The 20390-nt window shown below is 38.3% G+C and overlaps 1 protein-coding gene across 2 annotated transcripts in view; it reads right to left on the bottom strand.

Annotated features, from left to right (window-relative positions):
- MDFIC2 (MyoD family inhibitor domain containing 2) overlaps positions 1-20390 on the bottom strand; it is a 118200-nt gene that overhangs the window by 23789 nt on the left and 74021 nt on the right. The window contains exon 3 of one of the 2 annotated variants that reach the window (XM_063602819.1): positions 19304-19342. The exons of the other annotated variant lie outside the window; for it this stretch is intronic. Within the exon in view, the coding sequence (XP_063458889.1) occupies positions 19304-19342 (39 nt within the window). The remainder of the gene's footprint in view (positions 1-19303; positions 19343-20390) is intronic. 2 annotated transcript variants of the gene reach the window in all.

Below are 20390 nucleotides of genomic sequence, written 5' to 3' on the forward strand. Positions count from 1 at the left end.
TAACAGACTCTATTCTGGAAGTACTTGGGTGGCATAACACCTCCCAGCAGAACTATTCCTGACAAGGATGTGCAGATGGAAATGCATATTTATGTCACTTAAAGCCTACAAGAGACACAAGGATTTGAGCTATAACAATAAATAGAAAAAAAAATTCTTCAGCATTTTTGGTAACCCATACTCAAGTGCATTGACTGTGCTTGGCGAAAGACCTACAGTTTGCTCTTTGTCCAAGCATAAAATATTCAGCATTCAAGCATGTTGAGGTGAACTATTCTGAATATATTTTAGAGTGTTAAAATAAGCTACCACAAAGTTAGTTTAAAATTTCAGGTCTTAAAAATAACAGGACAATTTTATGAAGTGTTTGGGCCATTTCAAGAAAAAAAAAGTCCCCTTTAAAAAAGAATGTTCATTTGTTCCAATCGTTAGTAAAGGCAGGTTTAAAAAAATTATTTCTAAACACCAAATAGTCATTATAGTCAAGGCTTTCAAGTTTAAGGTATTGTCTGCATCACAGTCCTTGAAACAGCCTCTCCTAGCTTTCTTCTAAAACACCTTTAAAAATATGGAAAAACAAGAATGCTCACATCTGCAAATTTGGGTTTGATAGTATTGGGAAAGATTTACACTAAATATCAACCCATTAGAATTGAACTGAATAATCCAGTCAGTCTAGCACTTACAGAGCTCTGCTGAAAGTAAAATGGAATTAGTGTTGTTTTCTGCATGCTCCCGATTCACAAACCATATTTTGTGTCAACAAGAAAATTAGGCTGTTAAGTTTTTTTAGAGGTGTTGATTTTTGATGTGACCAAGAGAGCTGTAGTTCTTTGTCACCTTAACTGATCCAGAAATAATTTGTTACCATAAACAGAAGAAATTTTTCAAAAATTGTGCAAGGTTTTCATTAGATTGCAAGAATAACTTTGTAAAGAAAAGAGAAATACTGAGAAATAATCTTAAGGATCAAACAAATTGGGATGAAAAACCAACAGAATGGATCCAAAGGGACATGTGTGAACCAAGAGAGATACTGAAGAATTCAAAATTGAAATGACAGAATTAAAATCTGCATCAGAAGCAGTAAAATACAGAATTGACACTGCAGAAAATATCATTAGTAACACAGAGATTAAGAGCAATTCTGAAACTCTCCCGCAGTTCAAAAGTGAAGGACAAAGAATTCAAGTTATGATGACAAAATGAGGCCAAACTCAAAGGTCAGAACATACAGATCTCACCTAAGAGATACAGTTTCCTGGAGAAGAAACCAAAACCATCTAAGCATAAGCGTTGTTCAAAGATGGTACTGCGATGTATTTCCTGAGCAGAAACAATTTTGGAGAGTGTGCTCCACTGCCTAAAATTTAGTAAAAAGAGACCCACAATTCTAAAAAATATTTTGAATTACAAAAATAAAGAAAAGATTTTTCAAGTACCCAGGCAAGGAAAACTAGATCAAATGAGAAATAACTGTTCCTGAAGCTGGCCTCAAATTTTTTTTGTACAAAACTAAGCATCAGAAAACAGTGGTGAGATGTATTAAAATTTTGAAAGAATAAGGTTATATTCCATGAATTTTATCCTCAGTTTGTCTTTTCTGTGTGAGAGTACAATAGTCTCATGTATTATCAGAAGAAAATATGCTACATTAAAAAAACTTTCTTGAGGCTAGGCTCAGTGTCTCATGCCTGTAATCCCAGTGCTTTGGGAGGCCGAGGTGAGAGGATAACTTGGCTCCAGGAGTTTGAAGCTGCAGTGCTGCAGTGAGCTATGATGGCACCACTCCACTCCACCTGGGAGACAGAGCAAGACCTTACCTCTTAAAAAAAAAAAAAATTACTTCAAGTTATATTTTTGCTGACTGACAGCAAAAATTAAGAACTGGTGCACAATTTCTAACTGGTACAAAATTGAATTTACTACCAAAGCACTGAAGTGAATTTCAACATACAAAACTAACCCTGGTTGGAAACATAGTCAGGACCCAGGAAGTATGTTAGTGTGTTGAGGTGTTTGGTCTCCCTTTAGAATGGCATCTGGGTATCATGTATGAGGAAACCTTCAACAATTAATTTTTATTCAACAAATATTTGCTGACTGCTACTGTATCAGGCAGTGAAAATATGGGGATGAATAAAATCCTTTGCCCACCCTTATGAAGATTTCAGTCTCTCTGAAGCGTTCCTAGACTTGCACAAAAGAAGGTCATTTCCTTTTTTGTGCTTCCATGACATTCAGTTGTAAGTGTGTCTTTCCCACCGTCAGGGAGGGGAACCATGCCTTGGCATTCCTGAGCTTAGCACAGGGCTTGGCGTAAAGGGTGAATGAATGTAGTAGCTATGCATCAGCTTACTAAGTGGTAGGTAATGACATGTTTTAAATCTGGTTCTAAGGCTGCTAGTCTATTTGCTTTTTCCCATATTATATTGCATCTAAACCAGGTACAACAATAACTAGCACTGGTGAAATATTTTCAGATGAGAAATTTTCAGACGTGAAGTTCTTTGGAAACTGAATAGAAGTATAAAATTTTAGATGTGGAATAAACCGTAGATGTCAGTTAGTTTCCTCTCCCACATACCCATTCATCCATTCATTTATTCATTAGTGCCTGCTATAATAATAAAAATAATGATAGCTAACATTCACTTCACACTATGAGAAGCTTTGCCTAAGTGCTTTAAATGAATTCTCATTTAATCTTCACAAAAACCCATTGCGGAAGTTATTATACATTCAATTTTCCTAGTGAGGAGAATACATCTTAGAGAAGAAGGGCGCTGTGCCTTATTCATTGCTTTTTTACTAAACTGGTAAAGATTAGGAGGAAGAATTTGAATTTGGGCATTTGGATTCTACAGCCTTTCCTCTTAACCACCGTGATATATGCAGGAGATACAAAGATGAATGAGGCCTGGTTGAGCCCTCAGGAGCTTTATGGCCTATTTAAAGGAGAAACACATGTCAACAGATAGCTTACCTACAGGCATTCCTTCTGTGCTGTCTCTAACCTGATTTTGGAAACCAGTATAATTCCCCTGAATGACAAGTGACTGGTCAATGATGCCAAGGTTCAAATGGAAGGGGAAAAAGGACAATGAGGTAGATCTTGGATGATAAGGAAATTTGGCTGTTGTACCAATCCTTGGGACCGTGATTATATCGAGCATCATTGTTAAGGTGGTCTTGCCATTTACAGGACATTGCTAAATTTTTTGGCTGGGGCAAAAGTAATTGAGGTTTTGTCGTTACTTTCAATTGGAAAAACCGCAATTTGTGCCAACCCAATAGATAATGAGTGTTAGTACTCATCCTATCAGTTGGGTAGATTAGTCACCTCATTCCCTTTTAAGCACCTTGATCAATTAGGTTGTCATAGAAAAATGTCAAGTGTTCCATAGGCGAGTGCTTTGGCTCTATCCCACTTAGTAAATAACAACAACAATATTAACCATTGCCACACCCACCCTTTATCCTTTACGTTTCTCCCAGTGCTTTTATGTTCCACAGCTTCTCCCTGTCTCCCCAGGCTTACACAGGCAAAGGTATTCTGCTGGTCTCTTTCTCTGAAAATCTAAGGCAGATGAACAGTCAGAGCCTTGGAGAATTGTGGGTTTGGGTAAAATTCATACTTGCTTTTGGCAACTGGAGGTGAAGACTCTTTGAAACTTCAGGTCCTCTACTTTGGAAGTTCTTCTATGTTACCATGAAGATAAAACTACTCATTTTAGCTCATTGCTAAGAGCTCATTGGCATTTTAATTTTTGTCAAATGAGTTATAGAAAACTATACATTTTAAATCTATTTTAATAATTGGTATTTATGGATTTGTTTGTGTCTATGTGCTTACAAGTTAGCACTTTGGATAGGTTGGTTTTCGGTAAAGCAATTCTTCACTACTGCTAGATCTGCTTTGGGCTAATCTCACTTAAATTGAATTCCAAATAAATTTGAAGAGACTCAAAAGGGTTGAAAACAGTAATAGAAATTCCAAAAGAATAATACTTAAGATGGAACCTTAGGGCCTCCTAGGTTACTCAGACATCCTTACCACTTAGCTAATGGACTATTCAAACCTGAAGTGAGCCAGCCATACTTTGTACAAAGTTGTCTCTTGGTGATAGAAACTGGTATAAATATACAAGTGCCTCCTATTCAATAATTGTGGTAGACTGGAAAGAGTATTTCCTCCCTAAGAGAGCTCCATAAGTCATTAGAAGATACTGCTGATGTTTTAAAGGAATGCTATTTGCTATTGTCAAGGTCAATCTGAGAGGAATGCCTTTTCAGGTGATCAGCTTGGTAAGCCCAAATGGTATACCTACATAATTTATATATCATGACCTGGAGTGCTTGTTGAAACCCATATTGCTATGTTATACTTTCAGAATGTCTGATTCTGTGAGTATGAGTTAGGGGCAGGCTTCAAATTTCAGGTACATTATATTAAACAAAGAGTGATGGAAAATGTGGCAAGTCTTATGGCCAACCCTCTGACACCTGCTTCTGATGATTGTCATTGTTCTATACTACTCTTTACGTCTATTTGTAACAGGGTGCTAACATGTGAAAGTGACACTTTTTGTCTAAGTTTTCCCTTATTGTGCTCTTATTCATGAGCCACAAAGCAATCGAAACTCAGAGAGATGAAGTTATTTAGCCAAGGTCACACAGTCAAGACTCAACTCACTTTTTTTTCTGACTCCCAAGCCCTATCTCTTACCACCACCTATCTCTGCACAGATTCCTTAAAAATCAACTGAGATGAGTGCAGAGCACTGATATAAACAGTCATATCCAGTATTTTGAGCCTACATATGTTTAAGAAAATGAGATAGAATTAAAAATGATTCCATTTTTTCCTTTCTGAGCAAAAGTTACTCTTGTAGATTTCAAGGAAACTAGCGCAGTGCCTCAATTCGGAAAGGCTGAGGTTGTCTCCCCCACCAAAAATGAGAACTCGATTGAAAAATTATTGTCCTTCGGGCAGGCACAATGAGTCTTACAGGCTATTTCCTGGTGCCCTGTCACAGGTTCATTCCCAAGACTTAAGTCTGAAAAATTTCTTTTCCCAACATATTTCCCAGTTTTAAGAGCATCCTAGAACAAGACCAGGTCAGCTCCAAGCTGGTTGCATGCAATCAATTTAATTCACATACAAATGAACGTTAGCTGCTTCGGATTTCTTTTAATGGTTTTTCTCAGAGGTGAATTTGCTTTTAGGCACCCTTTTAGACTTAATCTTTTTTCTCCCTTTATCGTGCTCTTTCTCTTACTCTGCTTCATCAATCTAACTTTTGTACTCTCCTCTCCCCCCACCCTTTTGGTTTTGTTTCTTTCTTGACTATAACCTGATATGCTATCTCTATTGGAAATATGCAAGACTGCAGTATCTACAGTCTTTATATATTTCCCCATATATCTTGATCTCTATTCTTTATCACAGTAGGTACTGTAACAAACACCAGGTTAGTGTAAAATCCAAATCCCTGTGTGTATCTTTATCACTAACAAGCAGAGGGAAAATAATTGAATGTGGATGAAACTGGATTCGTAGACTTTGGTAAATAGCCAAAATATATTTTCTTCTCAGTTTATAAGTAGGCTGATTCGAAGTCCCAGCCAAGGTTTCTACATGCACCTGACATGTTGCACTCTTTCTCAGTCCTCCAAGCACACTGCAATGGTGGATAAATCCAATACATTTGGAGAGACGACTCCATGCTGCAGCGGATGGTACAAACTTCCATGGCTGAGCTGCTTTATTTCATTATGTTCTCCTACCTATTCTAGAAGCCCTTTGGATGGGCTCCAGATGTTCTATAAAAGGTGGCCCTTTTTTAAAGAAAAGCGCTTCATTCTCTTGTTGGCAGCACTTAATGAGTGTGTTCTCTGAAGATAGGAAAGCACCCTGCAGAGGATACATTTAACACAACACTATAATTTCCGCAATGCTCACTAAGTGTCTGACTTTACAACTGCCCCTTTGGCTTCTCAAGTGCCAGAGGCAGTAATGGGGTCAGTTAGAGAGCTTCCTGCAATACTTGGGAATCCACTCTCGGAGACCCGTGGAGTTAAATATCAGGAGAAAATTCACCCTTGGTTTTTTTTTTAATTCATTTAACCATTGCGCTTGGCAAAATGCTATTTCCAATTTTGCGCTCTATTAAAACATTGCAGTTGATAATATCACTGTAATTTTTGCAGTTTCCCCCCCACACCTCACCCATCCAACAAAGAAAGGAGATGGCTGAAAATGTATGTTAAGTGAAAACATAATATTATATCCTCTTTTCCTTTTGCAAAGTGTGGTGAAACAGATTCATTAGTTTTGACTAAATACAAGGTTTTCATGAGGATTTTGGATAGGTGACATGACAATGTTGATACGTGTACTCAAGACAATGGAGGTTAAAACTGTTTGGAAAATATATTTCTCTAATATATCTTGGGTGTTGGAAAGTTACAGAATAAATATATGGTAGATCTTTCTCCATATAAGAAAGGAATTTTCAAAGCAAGTACATCCTTTCCTGAAACACCTTTTGTGCCATGATGAACTAGTCCACAAAAGAAATTTTATTTTTTGGTTTAATAAGAGAAATTTATAATACTGATATGTCAATATGTTTTTCAATAAACTTTTCCCCAGATTTTCTTGAATTCTCTTCAGTGTGAGAATTATAATTATATGTCTTCCTCCCACTTGGAAAGTGGCACAAGGTGCTCATTTGCAGAGTTCTGCCGTTCAAGTCGCTAGAATAGAAATGTCATGACTCAGTTAACAATGCTTTATTATTCACATTGATCTTTTTTTTATAGTGTTCTTTATCTCAAAAACATTGTAAATCAGATATCTACCTCCCACTCTTTTGTTCATTTGCAAAGTTTTATTATTCTAGTTTAAGAAAGCAACGGTGTGTCAAGAGTCAGTGTATACTGTTTATATTCTCCCTGCTTCAAAATCCTTTTCTCTGTAAAAGTGAAGATGCTAGAAGCATGCCTAATTCCAAGTTCTCTAAACACATTCACAAGAAACACTGTTTCCCTTCTAGATCCAAAGCAGTTTAGTGTTTCTTGAACACCCCCAAAATGAAACAATAAAGTAGAACGATAGTTTGGTGATAAGAACAAAAACACTTAAGATTTATGTCTTTTAAAAAAATGTCATTTGTCAGTTAAAGATACATGGTGGTGCCATTGTTGAAATAATGTTATAATGAGCTTTGTTTAGACAAACGTTGCTAGTGGAAAGAGTTCTGGCCTCTGAGGGCTTAAGAATTATGTTATCAAATCTTTGTTCCCTCACCATCTACCAAGTGGTCTTTTGATGATGCTTACGTCATTAACAATGTAGACAGGATGAGACATATTGCCTTAATTTTTCAATTCCTCTCTATATTGAAGAATATGGTAGGTATTTTCCAGGATGGATTAATCAACATTCACTTAAAAAAAATAAAAGACAACAGTGGATCACATCCCTCAGAAAACACATACAACATCCCCACCTAATAGATAAATTTGAAGGAGGACAGTAATCAGCATTTCCTTCACTCATTTGATAAACATTTATGAATGTTCATAAAGTGCCAGGCAATATACTAGCTGCTGGTAGATAATACAAAGATGAGTAAGACCTGGCCTCTGCTTTCGGAATTTGCTCTTCAATGTGTGAGAGGCACTCAAGTCATTTTAATAGCATGTGATGAGACGTATAACAGAGGCACACACACAGCTTTGTGGATGCAAAGCCCAGGAATTTCCTATTCTGTTGGGTATAATATGCAGAAGGGTGTCTCAGTGAAATTTTCACTGGATCTTTAAAAATTAGTGTTCAAGGCTGGGCGCAGTGGCTCACGCCTGTAATCCCAACACTTTGGGAGGCTGAGGCATGTGGATTACCTGAGGTCAGGAGTTCGAGACCAGCCTTGCCAACATGGTGAAATCCTGTCTCTATTAAAAATACAAAAATTAGCCAGGCATGGTGGCGGGTGCCTGTAATCCCAGCTTCTCGGGAGGCTGAGGCAGGAGAATTGCTTGAGCCTGGGAAGCGGAGGTTGCAGTGAGCCGATATCGTGCCATTCCACTCCAGCCTGGGCAACAGAGACTCTGTCTTAAAAAAAAAAAAATAGTGTGCAATTTCCAGGTGGCAATTAAAAGCAAGATATTCTGAAGAGAAGAAAAAGTTTGTAGAATATGGAAGTGTAAAAAAAAATAGTGCTTAGCAGAGCATGGTAAGAAGTGGGATGGAAAAGGAGAGAAGAGGGACTGGTGGGAATTCTGATGAAGCTTTTGATCTTTATCCATAGATTTTTTATTTTAGCCTATAGACAATGGAGAGGCACTGAAGCAGTGGCTCTTGATTGACAGGGGATGGACCTTGAAAAAATACATGCATCTTTTTCCTGGGAAAATACACCATATGCAGACATATGATATAGATTCCTTTGATCCCCAGCACACAAATTATATCCAAGTTCCCTTAACTCCTGTGTAAGATACCTGAAATACAGGTTAAAGCAGGACTACAACAAGATTATATTTTTGTCTTAGAAATGCCATGATGGAGGATGAATTAGAAAGGAAATAGACTGGATTATAGTTGTTCTTATCTCACTGTTCTTTTTTAAATTAATCTCTAAACCTATTATAGTCTCCTCCTTATACTATATTTTCCTGGAGAACTGTGATAACAGTCTCTCTAGTTTGTTTTTGTTTTTTCCATACCACTTCTTACTCAAGAGATGAGAATATGTCAAGAAAACAATGTGATTCAAAATATCAAGTTCTGCAAAGAAGGCAAGTATACTTTGGCAGGAAAAACAGACCACTGACTTTGGCAATATGGAGGTCATTGGAGACTTTTGCTAGAACAATTTCGATAGAGGGACAAGGCTAGAAGACAAAGTGAGTGGGCTGAATGAAGGAAACCAAAAACAAGAAAGTGAAAAGTTGAACATAGATTACTCTTTCAAAAGGTATTAGGTTTTTTGCCATTGAAACCTCAATTACTTTTGCACCAACCTAATAATACTACTTAACAATTTCTACAGGCTTTTGAGATGCCAGATAGTGTTCTGAGGCTTTCAATGAATAAGCTCTGATAATTCTCCCAATAACTCCGTGGGATAAGCACTACTACCCTCCATGTTTTACAAATGAGGAGGCTGAGGCACAGAAAGGTAATACAAACTGTGAATTATAAATGCAGATAGTAGTAAGTGGCAGAGCTGGGATTTGAATACAGGAAGTCTGGTTCCAGAAAAGAGCATGAGCTTTTAACTACCATGGTGCACTGCTTCTGCTAAAGCAAACTTAATAGGTGAATAGTATAACATTCATAGTAAGTATAATATAATAAATAATATTGATAATATAGTAGTATAATAGTAATATAATAAGCAATATAAATAATATCCAACAGAGAATCTTAATGATATCAGATTGAATAGGTCACTACTACTGTTAAAATAACATGTACTACATAGTTCAACATTTGAAAGTGAAGAAGGTGCTAAGAGTTGTCTTTACTGTCCTTAATTTTTAGAGGTTTTAGTATCAAGAAAGGCATTTTACAGCTAATATCCACTATGCTATCTACTAAAACATTGCAAACATGCCAAGATGCTGAAGAAAACATAACACTATATTATATATTTTATGTTGCACTAGAATGGAAAATATTAACCAAAAAATCTTTTCTTTAATCAAAGTTTCATTTGACAAGTAATTCATCTTCAGGATAGCTTTTCTTTCCTCTCAGAAGGAATTGTTGTCTTATGACTGACGTTAGGCTGCCAAAAAAAAAAAATAATGCTTCACTGATAGAGATTCAGAAATAGACTCTGTATTTTAATATAGTACAGTTTTGGGAGAAGGACCCCTGTTATAATTTTTCTAAGTTCTTTGTTTGTTGGTTTGTTTTCTAATGTCTAGATTAAGTAAATGAAAGGAAAATATTTCAGAGTCGACTTACTGGAACCTGGTGAAACATTTAAGTTTTCTTACTTTTTTTTTTTTTTTTTTTTTTTTTAGTGTGGGGCTAAATGTTAAAAATTGAAAACAAAATAACAGTTTTACATTTGATGAAGGAAATGTATATTCTTCTCATTAATTTTTTCATGAATCTTTTTTTTTTTTTTACTAACAACAGTCAAGTTTCACTTGCATTCTCCTTTTCTCTACCTATTAAGATGGATAGCTGGGTTATACCTCAAAATTCCTTAATTCCTTTAGCTAATGCTACCAAGTGTCTATTATGTGGCAGACTATGTAGTACGTGAGGAGAAACTCAGCTAAAAGGCGTGAGTTAGCTTTCAAATAGCTTCTAGTCCAAGAGCAGAGTCCAGTGAAGAAACACTGAGAATACCATGTAATAAATGCTACAACAGAGGCTAATGGGATACCAATGCAGGGCACCCCACTTAGCCTCCACAGCTAAAGAGGTCTTCCCAGAGAAGATGAACCAATAACTGAATTTTGAGGAAGAATAGAAAGGATGTACCCTGTCTTTTATCAAAAGCATAACACTTTTTGTAAACTTTACCACAATTTTTAGTTATCAGCATCTTACACATACAAGAAAAGAAAAGGTGTCAGAGGAGGAATGGTCAGGAAGCAAGAGAAAATTCCAGAGATAGCCAAGGAGGGTGAGTGTGTGAAAGAATTTAGTGGGAAACCATGTCAGTGCATATATTAGGAATATTCTGCATTCAGAATGATCCTTATTTGCATATGCTGGTATATCCGATCCTTCAAATATGGCTAAAGAAGATCATTTTAATTACCCTCTCTTTAGCTCATAAAGATTTATGTTGGTGACAGAGACTAGCTAGATGCTACATAGCAGAACTTGCTTCCTTTTTCTGGGCACACGGTTAAACTATATTTTTCTGGTTTTCTTGCATCTCAGCAGGACCTACAAATAGTTCTGGCTGAAGGGACATGGGCAGAAATGATGTACCTCCCTTGCATGTTAGGCCTCTAAAATATATCATATGATTCTTCACGTTTTATTCTCTACTTATTGGCCAGCTGAAAACAGAAAATACGGTAGACAACTCTGATGAGCCCCTAAAAATGACAGAGCCACAAAATAGAAAAAGCCTGGATCCCTGAGTCACCACATGGTGGAAAGCAACCTAGGGATATCTATCTGCATTGAGATTTTGGTGGCCAAGAATTCACTTTTATTAAATTTGGATACTAAAATTTGGGGGTCAATATTTGTAACAGCTACTGTCGATCAGCCTAGCTAATAACATGTTAATTTGGGATACAACTTATATGTGATTAATCAAGAATATTTTGGGGTATTTATTATGGAATTATAATGATACAAATATTTAATATTTATTGAATTCTAAGATTTGTACAAAGTATAATATATTATTATCTAATTTTATCATATTATAAGTGCTATGTCTTAGATGCTATTGCTGCCATCCCCATTAAAATGGTTAAGAAATTGAGCTCAGGGAGTTGGAAATATTTACTTAAGATTATAGAATTAAAAATGGTCAGGCCGAAATTGAAATCCATGCTATCAGACACAAGAGCCATCCATTTAACAGCACATTGTCTCTTACTGGTAGATACCATAATTTACATTGGACAGTGAATGCCCTTTTAAGAAAGTAAACATAGTTTAACACCACCCAATGCAGTTCCCTTCATTCTGTAGACAAACATAGGAGATTCATTTCACTGCAACGAAATTTCACTGCATAGCAATAGAAATTTTTTTCACCAGGATATCCTTTCATAAAAATCTGTGTATATTTGAGGGCTGGTGTCAAACGCTTATTTTTTGACCACTAGAACTTTTACTTGGATCTCAAAACCTCTATGAAATTATTGTTACATTAGACAAATTCGAGATGAATCATATATATATATATACAGTTTTGCAATCCTAGCCTAATAGATGTTTGAATAATGGAACTCTCTCTTGAAATTACTGGCAGAAGTTGTCTACTTATTGTTTATTATTTAAAAACTGGTTTAATTTAACAACAACAAAAAAAGTTGAGCTGCAATGACAGCAAACGGTAATTTGATAATCAATTCTAGGTTTCTTTGGTGGATTCGTCTGTAAGTGGTGGTTTGTCTGTGGAAGAATTCATCCCATGCCTTCACTCTCCTTGAGTTTTAAAGGCAATGCTTCATGGTGAGACCAAGGTCCAAATACGTCTTCCAATCTCAGGATGTTCATGCCCATGCCACACCTGCTGTGTTACTATCTTCCTCCCAAGTCAGAAAAGAGAATCTTAGCAAACCCAGCTCTGTTGAAAAGGCAAACTTCCACTTTTCGATTTGGATGAGAAGACCACAGCCTGATCCCATTTCGCAGTGATTCCCTGCTCCAGGATGCTGCACTGACCCTCCAGGGCCTAGCAGCCCTGGAACATCGTGTCTTACCATCGCTCTGCATTTGCAACAAATGCTTTTCTACCATTCCTGACATAACAGCTCTATTGTTATCAATTGTAAATGTATTAAAAACACACAAGGGCATTTTCGTACATGTACGTGAAAAATATTATTGCCTGACAGGCTCCAGTCAGCAAGTGCAAAGAGGTTTTATTGAAGGAAACAGCAGTGGCAAACAGCTAGCCATGCTCAAGGAAGGGAATAGTTCCTTTAACATTGGCGGCACACGTTCGCTTAAGACGACGCTCCTGCCCCTGCCTTTTCCACACCCAGAGGACCTGCTAGACAAGCAGCCCGCCATCTCTCTCTGGGATCAAGCTGTCAACGCAAACTTGCGTTTTTTCTTTTTCTGAGCTAAGCTCTACCCCCAGAGCTCCCGACGCCTTCCTGAGTGAAAGCTCTAAAAGAGCTCCCTTCTAAATTGCATCACACGTGCCGCGTACTCTTCAAACTGACAGAACAAAAGAGCCAAATTCCAAAATTCTGGTCTGAGTGACTTGTTAGTTGTGCTGGATGATTACCCCTTAATGGGCTTGGAGAACAGGCTGGGGTGTCCTTCCCTGGTTAGTTACCAATTAAGGCTGATTTGCTTAATCAGGGAAACACACGCTAAGGAGAGAGAGAGAAGGGAAGAAAGCAACACACGCAGAGAGACAGAGATACATGGAGAGAAGAAATGGGACAAGGAGAGAAGAAATGGGACAAAAGCCAGTCCCACTACTGCCCCCTTGCCCCTACTAATTAGGTGGCAATGAAATTACTTGGACCAGGAGTCACAAAAATAAATTCTCATCTGGAAGCTAGTAAACAGGCCTGCTGTGATGTGTGCATGTGTGTGTGTGCATGTGTGTCTGTTTTTCCCTTCCAGAGCTGATGCTACACCAAATAACAGTCGTGTATTCTTGACAGTTGTTTAGTGTTGGGAGCCCCCAAAGCGTTATTGTCTGCTCCTTCCACCCTTCTTCCCCTTAGCCATTAATAAGTATATTCAGCTGCTGAGGGTCACTTTGTTATTCTGACATAATGAACTGGGAGATGTGCTTTCCAAGTGCTGAGGCTGACACGGTGACACTGGCAGCGAGATGTTTTCACCTCGAGGTGCCCCAACCGTACACTCGACACACTTGGAAGAATAAATATTGATCTGCTCTGTGAGGGTGTGCACCATGTGAAATGTTAATGCTTTTCAACAGCTTTGGACACACCAAGTAGCTATTATTACTACTGTTATTATAAGGTAGAGAATCCCAGCAAGTGTCTCATCTTCAACCTTTATCCTCATGATCAGTGCACATGTGTCGAATGCCCACAATATTCACACCTCCACTCATGTGGCTGGACACAATGATGATGTTCCTATTTTTTTTTTTTTTCTTGCGATGGAGTCTCGCTCTGTCGCCAGGCTGGAGTGCAGTGGCAATCTTGGCTCACTGCAACCTCCGACTCCCGGGTTCAAGCGATTCTCCTGCCTCAGTCTCCTGAGCAGCTGGGATTACAGGCGCCCGCCACCACGCCTGGCTATTTTTTGTATTTTTGATAGAGACAGGGTTTCACTGTGTGGGCCAGGATGGTCTCAATCTCCTGAGCTCGTGATCCGCCCGCCTCAGCCTCCCAAAGTGCTTAGGATGAAGACATCATTCCTGAAACCCCTCAACAAGAGAGGTAATTAGTCACAATAATAATGTAAATATGTATTGTTTTTACCAATAATAAATATTTATTCCATCACAGGGACTGACTTCTTACTGGGTTGGAGATTTTCTGCTTGTCTTCCCAGGGTGATTCTCTCCTTTGTACAGAAAGAAGGAAAAAAATCTTGCCATTTCTAAAATCATAAGTGCCTATGAAAGTTTGAAGCCCTATGCTAGGCGTGGGGGTTCACACCGGTAATCCCAGCACTTTGGAAGGCCAAGGGAGGCAGATCGCTTGAGGCCAGAAGTTCAAGACCAGCCTGGTTAACATGGTGAAAAACAGTCTGTACTGAAAATACAAAAATTAGCCGGACATGGTGGCATGCGCCTGTGGTCTCAGCTAATTGGGAGGCTGAGGCACAAGAATCGCTTAAACCTGGGAGGCAGAGTTTGCAGTGAGCCAAGATCGCGCCACTGCATTCCAGCCTGGGCAACAGAGTCTCAGAGTTTGGGTACTAAAAGCGAGGTCTCCCAAAACCCTAGTGTAGGAAAGAGTCATAATTAAACTGCTCTGCAAAAGATAAAAGCTGAAATCTGTGGAGTGGGTGGCCCTGGTGATGTTTGAGGGAGATAGGAGTGCAGCAAGATGACAGGAGCAAGATTTCAGCGTGGAATAATGACCCGTGACAGTAAGCAAGTGACACAGTTCACAATACAGATATCTAATATCTCATTTTAAATCCCTTGCCAGCTGGCATTTTGATGATAAAGCTTCCCTTTTCGTTGTTTGCTGTTTAAAACCTTTTTATAGATTTAAGATATATTACATACAATAATTGACAAGGCTTTAAAGCATAACATTTGATGACTTTTGACATATGTGTGCACCAAGAAGCCATCCCCACAATCAAAACAACAAACATTTCCATCATACCCTCTGCCAGAGTTTCCCTATGTCCTTTTGTAATCCATCCATCCCTCTACTTCCTTCAGTAGGCAACCTCCGACCCATTCTTCTTACTACAGATTGACTCAGCTTCTAAAATTTCAAGTAAACTGAATTACTCAGTTTGTACCTTTTTTTGGTCAAGATTTCACACAGCATAATTATTTTGAAAGTTATTCAGATTGTTGCATATCTAAACAATTTTTTTTAGCTGAGTAATATTTAGTTGCATGAATATACCTTAATTCAGTTTATCTGTCCACCCAATTGAAGGATATTTGTATTGTTTTCAGTTGTTGGCTGTTGCAAATAAAGCTGCTATGAAAATTCCTGTGCAAGTTTTTGTGTGGATATTTCTCTTGGCTAAAACTCTAGGAGTAAAATGCTGAGTCATGTGATAGGTGTGTGCCTTGCCCATTGTTTTCTCATTTTTGACAAACTTTAATAAAATTCTGATACACACATTAAGAATAAAAAGACTGGAGTCATATCTAATGAGACCCAGAAATATCTGAGTGGGATGTGGACAACTACTTACAATGAATGACTTAGGATTGGGTATGAGACAATTCCACTTTTCAAGTATTCTAGACACTTAGAGGGCTGGGTTGACACCTAAAAAATACATTTGTTTATTTATTAAGCTATGTAGTCAACTCATGTTTATTGAACATCTACTATATGCTAGGCACTCTGATGAGGTTTGGGATAAAAAGCAAACAGTACTGATAAAATTCCAGTGCTAGGCTAGGCACAGTGGCTCATGCCTATAATCCTAGCACTTTGGGAAGCTGAGGTAGGTGGATTTCTTGAGCCCAGGAGTTTGAGACCAGCCTGGGCAACATAACAAAACCCCATCTCTACAAAAAATAGAAAAATCAGCCAGGCATGGTGGCATGCACCTGTAGTCCCAGCCACTTGGGAGGCTGAGGTGGGAGGATCACTTGAGCTTGGGAAGTCGAGGCTGCAGTGAGCCATGACTATGCCACTGTACTCCAGCCTGGGTGACCAAGTGAGACCCTGGCTCAAAAAAAAAAAAAAAAAAAAAAAGTTTCTGGTGCTTAATAGAGCTATGGTCACAAGTAATGGACACACATACATCTACTTTGCAGCAATTTGAAATCTTTGTGATGTACTCACAGACCAACTTTTCTATTTCGTCCCTCACTTCTTCCTTGCTTCGTTTTAAGCAAATTAATTTTTAATTGGTGCTGCTTAAGATGTCATCACATGGAATGCCTCCTCTTCTTCTCACTTATTCAAATCTTGCCTGTCACTTTTTAAACGCTGCCTTGGACATCTTCAGCCTGAAGAAACCTCACGGTTTCCTGATTTATTTGGTCTGGAGTGCAGTCTGGGCATCACGATTTTTAGCAACTGTGAAGATGATTCTAATGTGTAGCCAGGCTTGAGAACCTCTGCCCCAAAGAGATTTTATCAGTACAGTTTCCTGTGATTGCACTTTGCTGCAGAATGTCCTGGTTCCTTTATGTTTTTTTCCAACCTCTATTGGAGAAGAAGGGGCCCTCTGTCTTTTAAAGGTGAACCTTTGCATGAGGGGTTTACATCCCTATCTCTTTTACCATCCACAAAAGATGTGTCTTCATCAACCGTCCTTCTCTTTCCTTGCATCTTCAGTCTTACTCTACTGACTGCTTCCTCCCTCTGGATGCATTCTTAGGTGTACTAGAGACTATAAATCCTTTGTGCACTATTTTTTCCATCGTCAAATTCCTCTGGGTAGTCCTTAATACATACTATTTCATCACCCACTCATTCCTTAATCCCTCACAATTGGCTTCCGTCTCCTCGCAAATTAAACTGACCTTTCAAAGCTCATGTGATAATACATGCTAGGTGCTTAATAAATAATTGTTGAATGAATGTTAAACACATGAATACATGGCTCTAATCACCAAATCAATGATCTGTAATCAGTTTCCATCCTTGACACATGGTCAGTCAGGCTCACGGCTCTGTCCTTGTCTTCTTTAATGTAGAATCCTGGTTTTTCTCCTCTTTTAGACGTTTCTCTATGACCCCTTTGCTGACCACTCTTGAATATGTTAGTCTGCACAATGTGTAAGGGTTCTGGTGGCAGACAAAGTTGGCATTCAAATCAGGCCATTGATAATTTATTGCTGTATGACTTAGGACAAATTATCCCTTGTCACTAAGCCTCATTTCTTTATCCATAGAAAAGAAATAATTATAGCATTGTTTCAAAGGTTGATGTGCTACTTAAATGCCACAGCAAAGACAATACATGTTCATTAAATGTTCATATTAGTGGTTCCATGGACGTAAGCTTCCTATGGGCAGTCACCACGCCATTTTTCCCACCATGATGATTCTGTCTTCAAAACCTGCACAGGATTTGTCACAAGGTGCTTGAAAAATACTAGCAGCGAATGAATGAGCAAATGCATTATTCTACTTCTCTTAATGAATAATCTTTCCCACGACCTTGGCTTTAGCTCTCTTCACTCTTTCCCTTGCTAACCTAACTTATTCTCTAATGACCTGTTGACCTTATTCATTCTTCAACTCTCTCCTTCGCATAGATGACTGCTAAATCCAAACTAAAATCGACTTGGCCCCTTGTGATCTACAGATCCAGATGTGTTGTCTTTTAGACACTTCCCAAAATAACTTTTCCAGAGACATCACTTTGAGACTTTAAACTCCCTGCACTTAAAAAAGAATGATTATCTCCCCTTAATCCATATTATTCACTCATATATATTCACTTCTTGTATATTTTATGTATTTTATTATACATTTATATTTGGAATGGCCTCTACCTGCCTATTTGTTTATTAACCTTAAGATATTCCCACTTGCAACATGTTCTTCTTACTAATGTGTAAGCCTTAATGTATTAGCAACCTCCACATTGACAACCAAAAATAATTATAATATTAATTTTTTAAAGTCCATACTCCTTTTGGGGCCTGTAAATTGACCCTTATTTTACTAGAAAACTTTTTTTTTTCTGAGACAGGGTCTCACTCTGTCACCCAGGCTGGAGTGCAGCGGCACAATCATGGCTCGCTGCAGTCTCAACCTCCCAGGTCCAAGCAATCCTCCTGCCTCAGCCTCCTGAGTAGCTGGGACCACTGGTGCATGCCACCATGCCTGGCTAATTAAAACTTTTTTTGTAGGAATGGGGTCTTTGTATGTTGCCCAGGCTGGTCTCAAAGTCCTGGCCTCAAGTGATTCTCCCTGCCTCAGCCTTCCAAGGTGTTAGGATTTCAGGTAACAGCCACTGCGCCTAGCAGAAAACCTTTATTTATGTAAAAAATATTTCTTTATTAAGCAAGTCACATGTAGGTAAGTTTCTATTGTGAAAAATCATAGCTTAAGCAACACAGATGTGTCAATGTCAAGGCAACATCTCCACTTCATTACTGCAGCTTGCCCCATTCTCACTGCTCTTTGACAAATTTATTTGGTTCCTATTATCAGTTTGGGATAAAGCTTTTCCAGATCTTTTGCATTCATTCTCGAACATTTGCATATCTGGTTTTTACTTAATGTAAAGGGGGCCAAGCTGTATTTATTAATGGGAAGCTATATTTTTCCCTTTGTTAATATATCCTGGAGGTGTGCTCATTTAGATCTTCCTCATCCTAAAGAATTACTGCATCATATTCTCCAGTGCGGATACACCACAATATAGACAGACCTCTATTAATGAATGCTTAAACACTACTTTGCTATGTTTATTTCCCATCCCTCTCATATGTGTGATCTTTTAACCAAATAAAAAAGCCCATTTCAGACTTTTCTATCTTGACCTCTTTGTGCATGCCTTTCTTTTCCGATTCCTTTCAGTGAAACGTCTGCTTATCCTCCAAAACTCAGCTCAAATGTTAACTCCATGTTCTGTCCATCATGCTATGCTAAAATTGATGTCTTACACCTCTTACTCTTCTTCTTCAATCATTCAAGGACAGACTCTAATGTTTTTATACCCTCACAGAGCTAAACCTAGTGTCCTACATATAGTAAACTTGGAATCCATGTATTGCCTAAATAGGGAAAAGATTGTTAACCTTTTGTTATCTAACATGTATACACACACAGATTATAAGCAACTCCAAGGTGAAACATACCTCAATGAGCTTTGAATAATGTGCATGTGTTATGATTTGTATGCCGGTGCCATGGCAGCCATATTGTGGGCATGGACAAAGGCAGAGTATTTTTCCTTAAATATTGCACTGAAAGTGCCCCTTAATCACTATAGGAAGCTACCACAAAGAAAGGAGGATGAACTTACCAGGATCTCCAAGAGGATTTAGAATTGAGGTGGATAATCCTAAAAGAGAAGGGAAAAGAAACTAATTGAGTGGTATCTTTTTTTTTTTTGCCTGTCCAGGATCCCTTTTTCAGGAAAGAGAACTGTACTTTATAGTGACGAACCTATTCTTTATACCTTGAGTGGAAATGGCTTGCCCTCTCCTGCTCCTCACACAGACATATGATAGCCAGAGTCCTCTATCTCCTAGCCACAGCAGCTTGTTCTAGGATGGTTGTGAGACTCGCATAGCACTAATCCAGGCGTTCCCTGACACTTGAAATTAGCATACTGGGAGTAACAGTTCTCTCCTTCTATGTAAGGTGTAAACACTATTTGGGCTTTGGATAGACAGAGCCATTTTTCTGCCATGTGTAAAAAGTCTATCTGAGGCTGGGCATCGTGGCTCACACCTGTAACTCCAACATTTTGGGGAGGCTGAGGCAAGAGGATCATTTGAGCCCAGGAGTTCAAGACTAGCCTGGCAATATGTAGAAATCCCATCTCTACAAAATAAATAAATAAATAATTAGCCAGGTATGGTGATGCATGCCTGTGGCCTCAGCTACTTGGAAAGCAGATGTAGGAGATCTATTAAGCCTGGGTGGTGAAGGCTGCAATGAGCCATGATCACACCACTGTACTCCAGCCTGGATGAGAGTGAGCACTTGTCTCAAAAAAGAAAAAAAAAAAATCTCTCTGAGAATAAACCCCCAAAAGGGGGCCAAGAAAAGAAAGTAAAGGCAGGGCACTTTAGCCACAGGGACAAATTCCAAATGTATTGTTTGGGTCCCCATATTTAGTTGCTCCTGAAGCTTGTCTCCATCTGGACATCCTGGATATGTGAGTCTACAAATTCCCTCTTTATCTAAACTGGTTAGGTTTCTATGACCTGTAATGGAAAGAGACTCACAGAATTGCATAGGAGGTTTAATTAATTTTATATATTTCTTCTGACTCTATTTTCTTCCCATCTCTTTTTAGAGGATGCATGCTGATTAAATTCTCTAAATCTAATTGTTTAATCTCTGCTTTCTAACTCCTAAAATATTCACAGAGTGGAAATGTT

Source organism: Pan paniscus, chromosome 2, assembly GCF_029289425.2.
Source record: "Pan paniscus chromosome 2, NHGRI_mPanPan1-v2.0_pri, whole genome shotgun sequence".
Classification (NCBI taxonomy): Eukaryota; Metazoa; Chordata; class Mammalia; order Primates; family Hominidae; genus Pan; species Pan paniscus.